The sequence below is a fragment of the Mesoplodon densirostris genome, chromosome 6 (assembly GCF_025265405.1).
Source record: "Mesoplodon densirostris isolate mMesDen1 chromosome 6, mMesDen1 primary haplotype, whole genome shotgun sequence".
Taxonomy (NCBI): domain Eukaryota; kingdom Metazoa; phylum Chordata; class Mammalia; order Artiodactyla; family Ziphiidae; genus Mesoplodon; species Mesoplodon densirostris.
This window is the reverse complement of record NC_082666.1, coordinates 46,921,399-46,936,672: the sequence shown is the minus strand read 5'-3', so window position 1 is coordinate 46,936,672 and position 15,274 is coordinate 46,921,399. Positions and strand designations below refer to the sequence as shown.

General features: G+C 41.0%; 2 protein-coding genes across 2 annotated transcripts; one reads left to right on the top strand and one right to left on the bottom strand.

Annotated features, from left to right (window-relative positions):
- Nucleotides 1-4,318: 4,318 nt before the first annotated feature.
- Nucleotides 4,319-14,486, bottom strand: TOPORS (TOP1 binding arginine/serine rich protein, E3 ubiquitin ligase). Its single transcript, XM_060101955.1, has 3 exons — nucleotides 14,308-14,486; nucleotides 12,616-12,810; nucleotides 4,319-7,590 (listed from the first exon to the last, which is right to left on the bottom strand). The coding sequence occupies exons 1-3, from the start codon at nucleotides 14,308-14,310 to the stop codon at nucleotides 4,654-4,656; spliced, it is 3,135 nt and encodes a 1,044-aa protein (XP_059957938.1). The 5' UTR covers nucleotides 14,311-14,486; the 3' UTR covers nucleotides 4,319-4,653.
- Nucleotides 14,201-14,869, top strand: SMIM27 (small integral membrane protein 27). Its single transcript, XM_060101956.1, is given in 3 exon segments — nucleotides 14,201-14,353; nucleotides 14,663-14,742; nucleotides 14,744-14,869. Coding segments are annotated over 3 exon segments (159 nt in total). The 5' UTR covers nucleotides 14,201-14,308; the 3' UTR covers nucleotides 14,778-14,869.
- Nucleotides 14,870-15,274: the final 405 nt, after the last annotated feature.

Here is a 15,274-nt window from a genome sequence, read left to right as displayed (position 1 = left end):
ATGGTAGCACCATGACTAAAATGGAAAAGTTAAGTTTAGAGCTTGTGACATTCTAGTGTGGGAGTTGGATAAGAAAGTCTTGGTAGATGCCAGGTAGTAGTAAGGGCAATGAGGAGAAATAAAGCAGAATAAGGGAATAAAGAGTAACGGGGGCTACTTATACTACATGAGTTGATCAGGGAAGACACAAACGAAGTGAGGGCATGCCAACTGGGTGAAGAGCATTCCACTAAAAAACAAGAGAAGGTGCCAAGGCAGGAAGGCAGTAGTGAACTGGGTCCACAAAAGAAAAGGTGTGCAGGGTTGTGGGGTGGAATGGGTTGGGGAGAGGGAAGACAGAGGTGGCCAAGGCCGTTCACATAAAGCCTGACAGACTTATCAAGATAAGGACAACGGTTTTGATCCTAAATATGCTGGAGTACCACTGCAGGACTTTGAGAGGGAGAACAGAAAACAAACTGCAAGTGGGAAGGGGGAAGCAGTGACCTGGTAAGAAGCTACAGCACTAGTCCCAGTGCGAGACATGGCATATCGGACTAGGATCAAAGCAGTGGAAGTGGTGAAGTTGCTGGATATATAACCTTAAAATCCCACACAATTTGCTGTTGAACTGGATGAAGGATATGCGAGAGAGGAGTCAAGGAGAGCTCCCATTTGTTTAACCTGAGGCGCTGCACGAATGGTGGTACCAACTATTAACAGGGACACTGGAAGAGAGGCAAGCTTGGAGGAAGAAATCAAGAACATGCTCGCTTGCTTGCTGATGAGAACTATCCACGGGCGGTGCTTCTCAAACGTTAATGCGCACAAGAATGACCCATAGCGGGCTTCCCTGGTGGCGCAGTGGTTGCTAGTCCGCCTGCCGATGCGGGGGACATGGGTTCGTGCCCCGGTCCCGGAGGATCCCACATGCCGCAGAGCGGCTGGGCCCGTGAGGCATGGCCGCTGAGCCTGCGCGTCCGGAGCCTGTGCTCCGCAACGGGAGAGGCCACAACAGTGAGAGGCCCGCGTAATGCAAAAAAAAAAAAAAAAAAAGAAACTATTTCAAACTTACATGAAAATTACAAGGAGTACAAAGGATTTCTGTATGTTTTACCCTGGTTCACCAATTTTTAAATTGTACCACAACTTATCATTACTCCTCTCCAACTATATACGCATCTTCTGAACCATCTGAGAGTAGGTTACATAATGATTATGATTTACATGTCCGTGTGGGTTTTCCTAAAAGCACCAATCACCAGACGTGTCTATACAATTTCTGGTCTCTACATTATCATAGTAATTTAAAATGTCACCATTTCGATAGTACACAGGTCTAATGAGCTTAATGTTACAAATGGATCCATGCTCAGGAATTCCCTGGTGGTCCAATGATTAGGGCTCCATGCTGCCACTGTCTTGGCCCGGGTTTGATTCCTGTCGGGGAACTAAAATCCCACATGACGTGCAGTGTGGCCAAAAATAAATAAATGAATAAATTTAAAAACAAACAAACAACAGAAATGGATCCATGCTCTGAATCCTGATGAAATCTGGTTTGTGTGGAGGAACCCCTTTCCATTTCTCATCCCCTGCCCCAATTCATGGGGACAATGGCTGCTGGTGGTTTCCAGTACCCCAAAGCACCTTATGAAAAAATTTTCCAAGTCCAGAGATGCACTACCGACTGGCTCAGGTGTCCACAGCCTACGGTAGAGGGGACTGCAATTATTCCCCATGATGTAAAAATAATCCCCAGCAAGTACAGGCCATCAGCTGACCTTGCATAAATTCTGCTCCTCTGTACACACCACCTATTGTTACTACAGACTAGATGGGTTAGGGCTTCCCTTGGGTTGCCTCCCCTAAGAACTAAGGCCAAATTTGACTATTTAGACAAAGAAGTAATAATAACAAGTTTTCCTGTTGTGAATCCGAGTATGAGATTGAGCAAGTGCTCGCCCAATGAATGAGCAAGTGCAAATGCCTAGTTGCATTTACTTTACAGAAATAAGTCGCAAAAACACTGAAAACCTGAGGTAAAATAAAATGTCTCATGGACAACAAACTTGGATGAATAGGCTAAACGAATGCAGAGTTAGGTTGAAAGTTTATAGAAAGTATAGCTCTGTGAAAGCAGAAAGCAGGTCTTAGCCAATTTTAAAAATCTCTAGCACCTATACGTCCACCCAATAAGCGCTTTAAGCATATCCTATGTGAAAGAAAATAGAGAAGGGATATAGTAGAACACATACAGTTGCCAAAGAACTTTCAGACTGGTGAGAGAGAAGACATTAGTAATCAACTGCAACTTGTGATGCATACCCTAAAGGAGTCCAGGGTTGTTAAGAGGAAGTAATTGAGAGGAAATCATGGAGTGGAGGGGAACACTTTAACATTAACCTAGTTTAGCCAGAGAATTCAGTTCCCAGCAGAAGAAAACGCTATGCATGAAGGCTCTGAATTAGTAGGGAGCAGCACCTCCACAGACCTGAAGCTGGCGAGTGTGGCCAGAGCACAAATGAAGTGAGAGAAAAGCTAAAGATGGACTAGAGTCTAATTAAGCAGAGATCTGTAATCCATATTATGTTGGACTTTTGTTTCCTTTTAATAAATATCCTAAGAATAATAGGAAGCTACTGAAGGATTTTAAGTAGAATGAAAGGGGAAAAAAATGTTTTTAAAGGTCTTTTGAAAGCTACATCAAGAATGGATGGAGGTAAACAGTGGATGCAGGCAGACCCATTATGGTAGTACAGGTGAGAGATCATGGCTGCCTAGACTGGATGATGGTACAGACACATTAGAAATATTAGAAAAATATCTAGTGACCAAGATTTAGTGACTGGATGAGAGGGCTGAAGGAGAACGAAGAATCAAAGACTTGGAAATTTGGGGCTTGAACACCTAAGAGGATGATGCGATGGTGCCATGTATTAAGATGGGTGTTCACTAAAATATCATGCAAAAGCAGAATGTGGAATACAACAGCATTCTTACATTTTTAGTACTTAAGAAAAACTACAGTCATTTCATAATTTCAAAGTATATTCTTTGATCAGCTATAATCATCCCACAGTTTCTCAACATCTGGGCTTACTAAAATTGTGTCAACTTTAGATTCTCATTACTTTACAAACCAGTTTCCTACTGCCCTTAGGATAAACACAAACTCTTAGTGGGGCCTACAAAGCTTGGTCCCTCACTCTCTGTCCTTTAGCTAAGCCTGCTTCTTTTAGTCCTTAGAATATGCCAGACTCCCTTTCTGCCTTTGGATCTCTGCACATCTCCTTTGCTGACAACTCTACTCCTAGTTAATATCTACTTGTTCTCTGGATTTCAGTTCAACCACTACTTCCACCTGAGATTAGGCCCCCACTGTATGCTCTTACAGGAAATTATACTTTGTCTCCAGAGAGCTTAGTTTGTAATGTTTATATATATATATATATATGTGTGTATATATATATATATATATATATATATATATATATCTCCCATGAGGAAAGGGAACATACCTGCTTTGTTCTATCACTGAATCCCTAAAAACCTGCAGACACACAGCAGACATTCCAATTTCTGTTCAACAATGAATGAACATGGGAGCAAAGCAAAGTGACGGCTAAATTTAGATCTCATCCATGCTCTGCTGTTCACTGGCAATCCTACGTCAGGCTATAGAGGTACAGCAGTTTTTATCATCTCTAAACCAGAATAAAACATAAACAAACACAGCCACTTTGTGTAAAAGAACTACCAATATAAAAGAAGTCAGGCAAGGGGTTTTTTGTTTTTAGTAAGCTACATACTACGCACTACATAACTGCATTTTGCTGAAGACAGCAAATTAAGATACTCTTCATAATCAGATTAAAGAACTAAAATAATCATTAAAACTGTGAGGTTAAATGTAGTTCCCATTAAAACTGTGAAATTCAGTATTTATAACACAAGGATATCCTTAACTATTTACAACAGTTTAGCTCCACTAAAATAATTTGATTTAAAAAACAATCAATACTGCAAAGGAAAATTTTTGGATTGTTTTAAAGTGTTACTGTTTTATTTTTTCTTTTGTTGAATACACATTTGCTTTACTGGCAGTCCAGATAAACAAGTATATAAAGGAAATATTTAAAGTTTTCTTTTGGCAGATGTCAAGATAAACTGTGCAGATAAAATTCCTCAATTTAACCTGAAGAAATGGTTTTGAATCATACAAATTTTTAAGAAGAAAAATAAAGACTGTCCAAAGGGATTCTCCTAGCTTATAGCACATTTCCAGAATAACTCTCAACAAAAAATTCAAAAATACTCATCGACTACTTTAAAAATATGTCAATACCGTATGGCTTTATGAAATTACTTCTAAATTTTATATTTTTTATTTAAAAAGGATCCCAAGTTTTAAATAAACTGCTAGCAGTATCATTTTCTTCACTTAAAAGTGCATTATCTCAGAGGGTGGGACATACATATTTTTTGAACAAATAATGATTTTTACAAATTTTTAACACACACACACAAAAAAATCACAAAATATTTTTAAGGGGGAAAAGCGTTTTCACCAAGTGTCATCTTTAAACAGGCTGCAGTAGATGACATTGTTTTTTGTTTTTTTTTTTTTACTTTTTATACCACCGGAATTCTCAATGAGACGCTTTGGCAGTTTTAAGACATATCATGGTCTCTACCAAGAGACACTGACATTAATGATATCCGTGGAGATGGCAATCGCCTTGATGACTCAGTTTGGTAAGAGACATTACTGGGCTGGCTCTCCAAATCAGAGGCAAAGGTGCTCTCTTCTCTTACATCAAGAGTCTGTTCAATTGAAGTTGCCTGGGGTGAAATATTATCTACAGTTTTGTTGGCATTATTCAAGTTGTTATTAAGTGTGGTAATATCACACTCCTTGCCCAGGACACCAAATTCATCTTCTATTGTAACTACATCTTTAGTTTCAAATGGTCCCAAGGAAGGAAACAAAAATTCGTTTCGTAGAGGGTCTTGAGGACCACTAAGGTCACATTCTGTATCCTCCTTTACTTCAGAATCCTTATCACTGTCACTGTCAATGGTAATCACAACTGGGGAACATGAAGCATTATCGCCATGGTGTTTCTTATGCTTCCTCTTATGTTTTTTCTTTTTCTTTTTATGGTGTCTAGTTGTATCGGTAGCTTTCCCTTCATAAACTATCTCTACACTTAGGCTCCGGGTCCTTCTTCTTCTCTTGTGCTTTGTCTCTCTGTCTGATGATGGGCTATCTGAAAAGCTGTCACTCTCATTTTTGTAGCTTCCATCCAATTTTGATGAAGATTTTGAGTAATGACCTTCCTTTACTTTAGAAGCAAATTCCCGAGATGGTTGAGCCACATCGTTAGAACCCTCCAAATGCCGTGTTTTGTATTTTCGTTTCCCGCCAGGCTTTTCATTTCTCACCCGGTCAGGCCCTGTAGATGCAGTCTTTGATCTAGTACTAGATAGGCTCCTTGATCTATGCCTTTCATAGTAGTAATATTTCCTTTCACTGTGATTATTTTTTTTTCTAGCATTTGTTCTTTCAGAAAAAGACTGAATTCTAAATTCTGGACTTGAAGATTGTCTGGAATAATGAGCTCTGGACAGAGTCCTCCTCCTGTAAGATGATTCGTAGCCATCCCTGTCCTTGTTTCTACTATAGTAAGTATACTCCCACTTGTATCTGCTTCCATAATTATTTCTTAAATAGTAACGATCTCGATTTCTGCTCCGTGATCTTCTTTTACCACGATCACTGCTACGAGATCTTGATCTGCTTGTGCTTTCACTACTTAGAGATAGAGTTTGGCTTCTTCTTGACCAGCTGCTATCTCTAGTTCTTGATCTCTTTTTGTCTCTTCTACCTCTAGGTCTGCTATTCTCCCTGCTTCTGGATCGTTTGCTTTTCATTCTTTTCTTCTCATGATGCTTCCTACGATTCTTCTGATCATGCCCACTCCTACTCTGGGAACATGAATCTGAACTTCTGGATCTTCCCCTCCTTCTGTGTCTGCGGGTATATGGGGAATATACTCTGTCTCCTCTGATGGATGAGCTCAGGTCTCTGGGAGAGGACAATGATACAGACTGTTTCTCTTCCTTCTTTGATTTGATTCTTGTACCAGAATCACAATGACCTTTATTTATTTGTTCATCCTTTCCAAGGACAGAGTGTGGAGATGAACATCTACTAACATCACTATCACCAGAACTGTAAGACTGCTCTTGTTCTTGTGCCTTCACAGTCTCCATTTTCTCGTAGGAACCTAAGTCCTCAGAATCAGAGGACAGTTCAACAAGTTCTGGGGTCCTCTCAGCTAGTGGTTTAACAAACCCAACAATGACACAATTATCTGAAGAAGAATCACTGTCATTATTTATGTCATCATTGGTTTGTACTCCCTGCATCTGAGATGTGGCTCTTCTTGTTACAAGTTCTTCATCTGAACTGTCAGAAGTATTTAAAAGGGAAGACATGGCAGCATGTACCTGCTCTGAGCTTGAATAAGATGGCCCTGGAGTTTCATCATCCCATGGTGCCTGACTAACAGTACCTACAGTAACATCCAGCTCGTGGGTCTCTGCTTCATCGGGAGATATTGTTATGACCGAAGAATCAGAATGGCTACCTTCTTCATATGAAGGCGCAGGACAATCATAATTTGCATGCTGGTCAAAGGCTGCCATGTTAAATGGAGATCGGGCAAAACTGATAAATTCGTGTATAAAATGCTCAGTCCGATTAAGTAAAAATGGCCTTAAATCAGACACAAATGCCTGACTCTCCAAGTCATAGCGAGTAACATTACTCATGATGATATGCTGGACAATATTCACTAATGATCCATGAGCTCCAAAGAGAACTGTGAGTTCACGTTTTAACCAGGGGACTAACCTGTGAAGGCAAGCCGGATTTCTACGGAAAAATTCAGCTGAAATATCCCTATAGCGGCCACCATCTTCAATATTTCTAACTCGAGCACCAGCACGATAGAGAGTTCGCCTAAAATTAATAATATCCTGTTCTTGAATTTTCCGCAAAGATCTTTCATCTGCAGTAGCTGGCCTCCTTATTGCAATCTGTCTCATAAATGGAGGAATTTCACCATCTCTAGGTCTTGCTGAAATGCCTAACCCTTCAAATATTACTCCACTATCTGGTGGAGTTGTTGTTCTTCTATTCATGGTACTATTAGGTAAATAAATAGAAGCACTTCGTTCCCTTGTCATAGTTGTACGATAGCGGAATCGCTGACCATCAGGGGTAGCAAAAGAACCAGTGTATGAAGGCCTTAGGACATACTCCTTGAAGTCGTCTTCTGCCCTCACAGAATGGAAAATAGAATCAAAGGGCTGTTTACATAGTGGACATTCAGCTTTGTTTTTTGACCACTCTTGTACACAGCGAAAACAGAACTTATGTAAACAGCGATCTAAGTAAGACACATTATCAAACCTATCCAAGCATATAGGACACTTAGAATCAGGAGATGCATCAGCTGGTACTGTCTGTTGCAATTTGCTAGTGCCAGCTTTAGGTGAAAAGTTGTCCATTTTAAATTCCTTAGCGGCTGATGCCATTATCTGTAAAAGGGAAAAAAATACATCAGTAACCTGATAAAAAAGAAATGACTAAATCTGAAAAAAATGCAAATGACTGTGAAACATACTTTGGTAAAAATAGTTAAGTAGTTTATTGTCTTTGTAACATAAAGGGGCAGTATAGCATAGTAATACAGTACTTAAAGCACAAGCTCTAAAGTCAGATTTCCTGGGTTTGAATCCTGCTGCCACATTACCAGTGTGACTATGGATTAGTTACTAGTTATCGTCCTTATGCTTCAATTTCATCTGTAGCTCACTGATACTAGAACCTGCCTCACAGGATTTGTGAAGATGTTAAAAAAAAAAAAAAAAAGCCCTTAGAAAAAGTGCCTGGTCCACAGTAAGCTCTCAAATATTATATAATATTCTATTATTCTTTTTTAAAAAATAATTTGATATGTACAAAAAAGTGCAAAAGAAAATATACCAAGTACCCATGTATCCTCCACTCAAGAGTTAGCAGCTAACATTTTCTCATGGTTTTTCCAGATTTTTTTAAATGTCCATTTATGTGCTTCCCCGCTGCCCCTGCCATCCTTCTCTAGAAAACAAAACCCAAAAATATCATAATTCTCAGTTGGAGTTATTTCTACACATGGTTTTATATCTTGCATACATATGCCCCAAACACTATGGACTACTCAATTGTTTTGTTTGAGTAAGTATTATACATGTATCTTTAAAAATAGCTTTAGGGAGAAAATTTGCATACTAGAAAGTTCACCTATTTGAACCAATTCTGTGGTTTTTAGTGGAAGATTCTTTCACACACAAAAAAGGATCTGTTAGTGAAGATTAAATAACAAAATATAAAAGCACTCATGGGCAGTGCCTGGCTTATAGCAACTGCTGAGTAAATGTTAGTTGCTGTTATTATTACTACACTGCTGTTATACTACACTATTCTTACTACACTATTATATTCAGTTCATCACTGACTCCTTTCAGCATCCCTAAGAAGCTTTTCTTCGCCTTTTTATTTAATCCAGTCAGTCACTAAGTACCTTGAAATCATGTTTTCAGTCTCCTTCCTTACCTTTTCTCACAAGAATCACTAGAATCTTAAAGATTAGTTTGCTTTAGATTTGTCAGTTTATATCGACCCATAACTTACAAAATGAATTTTCCAGAGCTGAAATCTAGTTGCATTACATTTTGGCCTTGTTATCTTAAAAATCCCTCTTTAGCTGCTTTCTATACTAAACATTTTATAGATGTTAAATATTAGTTTCTTCCTTTATGTTTTCCTGGGCCTATTACTGATCTTTCTCCACCATCACAGAAAGGCCCATCATGAGTCAACTGCATCTAGTCAAATAATAGAATTGCAATTTTCTAAACAAGAAACTCATTGGCCATACCTAGGTCTAACAAAAACAAATAAAGCCCACGATAAAAACCTATCAATATTATTGTAAAATATAAGTACTTCACCACAGACTTCAAATTAAACTTGCTCATCTAGGGCATCTTAGCTTTCTCAGAGCTATAACTTAATAGGAAACCAATTAACACTGAACAAGTTTCTTCAGGGGGTTCCAAATACTTCCAGTCCTGTTTCTAGAGTGGAAATGTAAAAATTACCATTGTTCTTAAATAGAAGAGAATTATAAATACATTAATACTAATTGCATTTTTGCTAATATATTTAAAGTCTGGAACCTTAATATTACATAAATTTCTCAGCATTTCCCCCTACTTCTAATATTTTTAAATTCTCCTACTCAGGAGAAAAAAATCTTTAAAATAAAAACCATTAGGATAAGAGACTGTGCATGTGCATTAGGGGAAGGAGTGAAGAGTGAACAGGGCACTGGAGAGATTATCAGATCTGGATTGAAGACCAGGTTTCACCTAAAACTAACTCTGTCAACTGGAGAAATCCACATTAATTCTGGACTTTAGTTTGCCCTTCTATATAAGAAAGGGGTAATTAGAATTTTAAAAAGACTGGTGAAATTCAAGTTAATACATTTAATCTTAATTTGTTTCTTTGGAATACAGAATTTTAGTGTTTACTGAATATTTCCAGTTCACATAAAAATTACAACCCAGAATGCATTCCATTAAAAAATTATTTGGTAATAACTTGAAGTGCAAATAAAACAAAATCTCAACTAATTATAATTTTTTAAATGGAACTTTAGTCCTCCCTTCCCTAGTTTTATAAGTCTGTTAACCAAATTGACAGCACCAGTCTAAAGAATGATGAGTAACATCATCCACAGTAGGTAAAAAAGATCAAATTATTAGTCCTGTTTTATATTTCTATACAGGAATATCTTTCGGTACAAAGAATGGTATTCATCGGAAACACCAAATAATGTCAATGAATATAAATCATCATATAAAGGATTTACTCTTTCAAAATCATCACTAACTACTAAAATTAAAATATTTGCTAATTCAAATGAAGTAGAATTACCACATGACCCAGCAATTCCACACCTATCCATGCAAAAGAAACAAAAACATGCCCACACAAAAACTTGTAAGTGAAGAGTCATAGCAGTGTTTGTCCTAAGAGCTTAGAAGTGGAAATAATCCAAATGCTCATCAACTGATGAATATGGAATCTCCATACAATGGAATATTTGACAATAAAAAGGAATAAAGTACTGACACATGCTACAATATGGATGAGTTTTTTCATTATGCTAAATGAAAAAATACCAATCACAAAAGATCACATGTTGTATGTATTTTATAGGAAACTTACAGAATAGGCAAATGGATAGAAAGCAGACTGGTGGTTGCGGGGTGGGGGGGAGTGTTGAGGTTTCTTTCTAGGATGATGAAAATGTTCAATTAGAGTTGCACAAATATACTCCATAAATACACTAAACACCACTGTATTTTATATTTTAAAGAAGTGAACTTTATGGATTAAATATAAATTATATCTCAACAAAACTGTTTCAAAAATACAAATTAAGGCATAGAACAGGGATGGCTAGCAGACAGATTTAAGATTTGTAGGTCTGCGGGACAGTTCCGGGTCAGGTAGCAAAGGTGGACCTGATGATAGATTTAGTGCTTCAGGTTCTAGAAGAAGCCTGTGATAAAAGTTTCTCTATCCCGGGCTTCCCTGGTGGCACAGTGGTTGGGAGTCCGCCTGCCGATGCAGGGGACACGGGTTCGTGCCCCGGTCCGGGAAGATCCCATATGCCGCGGAGCGGCTGGGTCCTGTGAGCCATGGCCGCTGAGCCTGCGCGTCCGGAGCCTGTGCTCCGCAACGGGAGAGGCCACAACAGTGAGAGGCCCGCGTACCGCAAAAAAAAAAAAAAAAGTTTCTCTATCCGAGCACTCTAGGAATTAGGACTTCAAACTAATTTCCCCATAGGGGATAAGTTAATCAGTTCTTCTGAACCCTTTTCCTTAACTGTCTTCCAAATTCTAAATAAAGTTTGCCATCTTTAGAATAAATTGATTAAGCAAAACCTTCCCTTCCCCAAATCTTCAAATGTGTTGGCTTTAACAGGGATAAGAACCCTCCATATCACATGTTGGGGGAAATTTCAGATAATCAACGAGCAAAAATATCTAGGGAAAATGGATGGGGGTGGGGGTGGACAGGTGGAGGGTGATAAAGTGTCGGGAGGCTAGAATCTAAATTAGACCACAAACCGGACATTTAAAAAACTGCACAGGGATACAAAGTAGGAATGCTCTGCATAATTAAATATTTAATAAAACCAGACTTCTTCTATGGCATTCCTTAAATTATCACTGTATATACAATTTAATCACTGGCTGATTACATTGACGGAGTGATGTTAATTCTAATGTAGAGCCAGGGCTGAGAATCAAAACCACTTACTTACTAGTGGCGTGATCTTGAGGAAGTTATTTAATTTCACAAAATCTTACATTTTCTCAATTCTAAAACAGGCTGAGTAACAGTACCCACCTGAAAAAGTGGCTGTGTGAAGGGATATATTCCACGTAAACCAGTAGCAAAGTGCGTGGTGGGCAGTAAGAACTTAATACTGTTTTCCTATGTTATGTGAAAATAAAGTTAATTTTGATCATTTCCATCATCCATAACTGATTATAAAATGCCCAGAAAGATGACATTCTATAACAACTAAATGATTTTCATATTAATATCAATATTGTACTTAATATATCTAAGCAAAGTGGCTAAAAAGGATTCACAAGTGGATGTACTAGAAATATACCAAGTATTAAAAACAATCTGGGCCCAAGCTCTTGTGACCTTAAAGAAATCATGTACGTCTCTGAACTGCAATCTAATCACCAATTCCAAGAAATCAAACAGAAGTTATAGGATCTACTAACCAGACCCTAGAAAACTTAAATACTGACCAGACCCTACGAAATTTAATTCCAGTTGCAGCAATAACCTACCAAAAATTCTATTCACTTTTCCTCTCAAATCACTATTTGCCTCATCTCAGTACTGCCCCCTTCCAGTCTACCAATCAGCAGGCCGTGAGGAAAGCGGCGCTGACTTGATGGATGAAGAAGTCACAGGCTCACAGGGTGTAAACAGTGTACAAACTCCAACAGTCACGGCGACAGTCCTTTGGTTGAGAACTGCCACCTGCCAGGATCTAAGGTAAGCACCGCGTGTCTTACATAATCACAACGAACTAAAATACCGTTACTCCCGTTTTACAGACATACTCAGAGAGGTTAAGGGCCCGCCCAAGGTCACATCTCTGACAGCGGCGATGCCACGACTCAGACTCAAACGTTGTGTGTTTTGTGTCGGCTTTTTCCCCCGGAGACCAATCTCCTTCCAGTACACGGCTGGGCTCGCGCCCTCGGGAGCGCTTCTCGGAAAGCAGCCCTCCCCCGCCCACCGGCACGGATCCACAGGTGCGCGGCGGGAGCCGCCGGGACGCCGGCCTGCCGGGCAGCCACGGCGCCTCAGGCCCGGACCGCAGCTCCCTCGACCCTGGGCCTAGCTGCAGGCGGGAGCTCCAGATCGCCCAGCCCTTCCGACCCCGGCGCCCCATTGTTCCCGATCTCACTCACCTCGGAGGATACCGGCGTAGGCCCGGCTGGGGAGCTCGTGGCAAGCTCCCGACGGCCCAGAAAGCTGGGTCGGTGACGGCAGGACCCGCGAAGGCGAACCCGGCGACTTCTCCGCCGGCCCTCAGGAGCGGGAGTAGGCAGGGGCGCTTCACCCTCCTCGCGAGACAGCGGAGACCCCGGCGGCTGCTGCGACCCCTGTGACGAAAAGCGCTCATTACCAATGGCTGCTTGGGGGCGGCGGCAGAAAGCGGTGGCAGAAAGCGAAACCCACTCCGCGACCCCCAGCAAGTCAAAACACAGCACCCGCCTGCGTAACGCATGCGCGGTAGAGGACGCCGGCACTGAAGGCGGGGCTTAGCGCGCTCGGCCCGAGCCCGGCCCTTCTCCCAACCCCCTCCGCTCCTGGACTGAGAGCGACCTGACCCACCGAGGCATAATCGCTATTATGCCGTTACTCTGGTTGCTGCCAATCTCTGGGGATTACGGGGGCACTAGTTTAAAGTTCGCTTCTAATTTACCCGGAAGACACGATAACTAGCTTGGTCTCATTTAAACCTCACCAAACTCTGTGAGAAGTTACTAAAACTGTATCTGGTGTATAGTTAAAGGAACTGAGTTACCCGAAGGTTAAGGGACTACCTCCGGCTGCAGAGTTAGGAAACAACACCGGAATTCACATGGAATACCCAAATCAGAGGCCTACAGTTTTCAGAGAGAGAGATCAACTCCAGTATAGGGATAAACAGGGATTCAACCTAAGAGAATAGGGCCTCGAAATCTTCCCAAAACAGATAACGTTTTTACCCTTCCCCACTCTCCGAAATCTGCATTAAAACTCTGTTTAGGCGACAGCTGAGACTACAGAGATATAACGTCTGGTGCCTAAAGCGGCGCTCTGCCCCATTCTTCGCCTCAAATGTGAGTGTCCCGAACATTCTAGGGCTGAACTTGGCTCCGCGTGCCAAACTCTGTCCTTCGGTTTAATATTTGCTCGTGCTACCGTCCTAAGCATACAAACGTTCAATAAACACTTGTTTATTGGCAGCTACATTCTGCCGAGTAATTCATGCCACGTTATTTTTTCTTAAGAGTATCACTGACATCAACAAGCCATTGCGTTCTCAAAGACTTATTTCTTGAAGAAAAGCTCAATTAACAGGGATGCCCACAACGATTCGTCAGTTATACAAAAGCGGGTGGTATTCTTGTTTACATCAAAGATGAATACACGAACTACCTACGTTGTGGGAACAGAACCGGGAGGAAACATTAATTCTTTGAGCGCGAGAGGTCGGCGTAGTATTTAAAACGTGGATTATTTTTCCAAATAAACTTTTAAATGCACACGACGCTACCTTATCTCGTATTAATACTGCTCTGGAACTGAAGGCAGACCGGCTGACGAGTCAAGCCTATCCTTCTAACTGGCAAAAAGCACTTCGAACGTACTTTGTCGTTTCTCTAACCGCCTTCCCGAAACGCGTGCTTGGCCCCGGGTCACGTGACACCGCCCACAGCTCCGGGCGGAAGAGGCCGGGCCAGCCGAGGGGAAACGCGCCGGAAGGCGAGTGGGCGGGCGCTCGCGCCCGGCTGAAAGATGGCCGCCGCCGCCGCCCGGCAGCCACCGCCCCGGAGGTTACTCTAGGGCCTGCGGCTTCCGCCCGTGCCCGCGGACTACCGCCGTCTCCTTACCATGAAGCCAATGAGTCGCCGCACCCTGGACCGGATTTATTCAGCGGTAGGTCTCGGGCCTGGAGGGGCTCCACGGGGTCGACTCCTGAGGCCCGCGGGTGAAAGCCCGCTATTTCTTCAGCGCCCAGAAACTCCAAAATCCATTGCTGAATTAAGCCTTTCACTCCCTCACCTCGACTCCGCCTCTTCCGGGAGGACACGCTCTTCCGCTCCTTACGTAATAGCGGCTTGGTGTACTCGCTTCCGGAACCACATTTATACGAGTTTGTCACTAAAATTCCCACCAACTTGATGGGGGGAGGAGGAAGTGCCACTCACTTGTTTTTGCTTTTACTCCTCCTCTTGCATTTCTTAGTTGCTCCTCGCGGTCGTATTGCTCTCCTGGGGATACGTCATCTATGCATCAACTGTAGCTGCACGACGACAGCTAAGGAATATACAAAATCTTCGGGATGAATGAAAATTTGTAATTCCTCTGGATTTGATTCCATGCATATACAATTCTTTACCTCATGCTTATCTGACACGTGTCTCGATTTAAAGTAAAATCTTTAATAAAAAGCTTCGAAATTCATTTTTGTATACCGTTCTTTATAATAAACACTAATATGCTACTTTTTCATATACTTAGAGATTTGTCTTTTACGTTCTCACATAACAAAGCAACCTACATCTAGGCTTTTTAATCTAGAGTTTCTAAAATACTTCTTTTGAAATGCTTCAGAAAGCCTTCTTTAAAAGTGTGTGGAACTTGTTCTTTTGTTTATTGCAACATTTCATTACATTGTATACCTTCACATCACAGTAGATTAAGTACTGTTTAAGAAAAAACTCATATGACTAAAGAATTTTCTACATGCTGTTTTCCAAATTAAAAATGGCCAGAAAAAGTAGGTGATTGCCCATACCATTTTTTTAGCATGTCCAGTTTTTACTTATTGTTAGATAAGTCAAAGAGTCTCAAATT

Bases quoted from the DNA above. Each gene is read 5' to 3' on its own strand.
- TOPORS (XM_060101955.1), bottom strand. The intron at 7,591-12,615 runs GTGAGTGAGATC...TCCCTTTTACAG, and splicing joins CTACGCCGGTATCCTCCGAG to ATAATGGCATCAGCCGCTAA.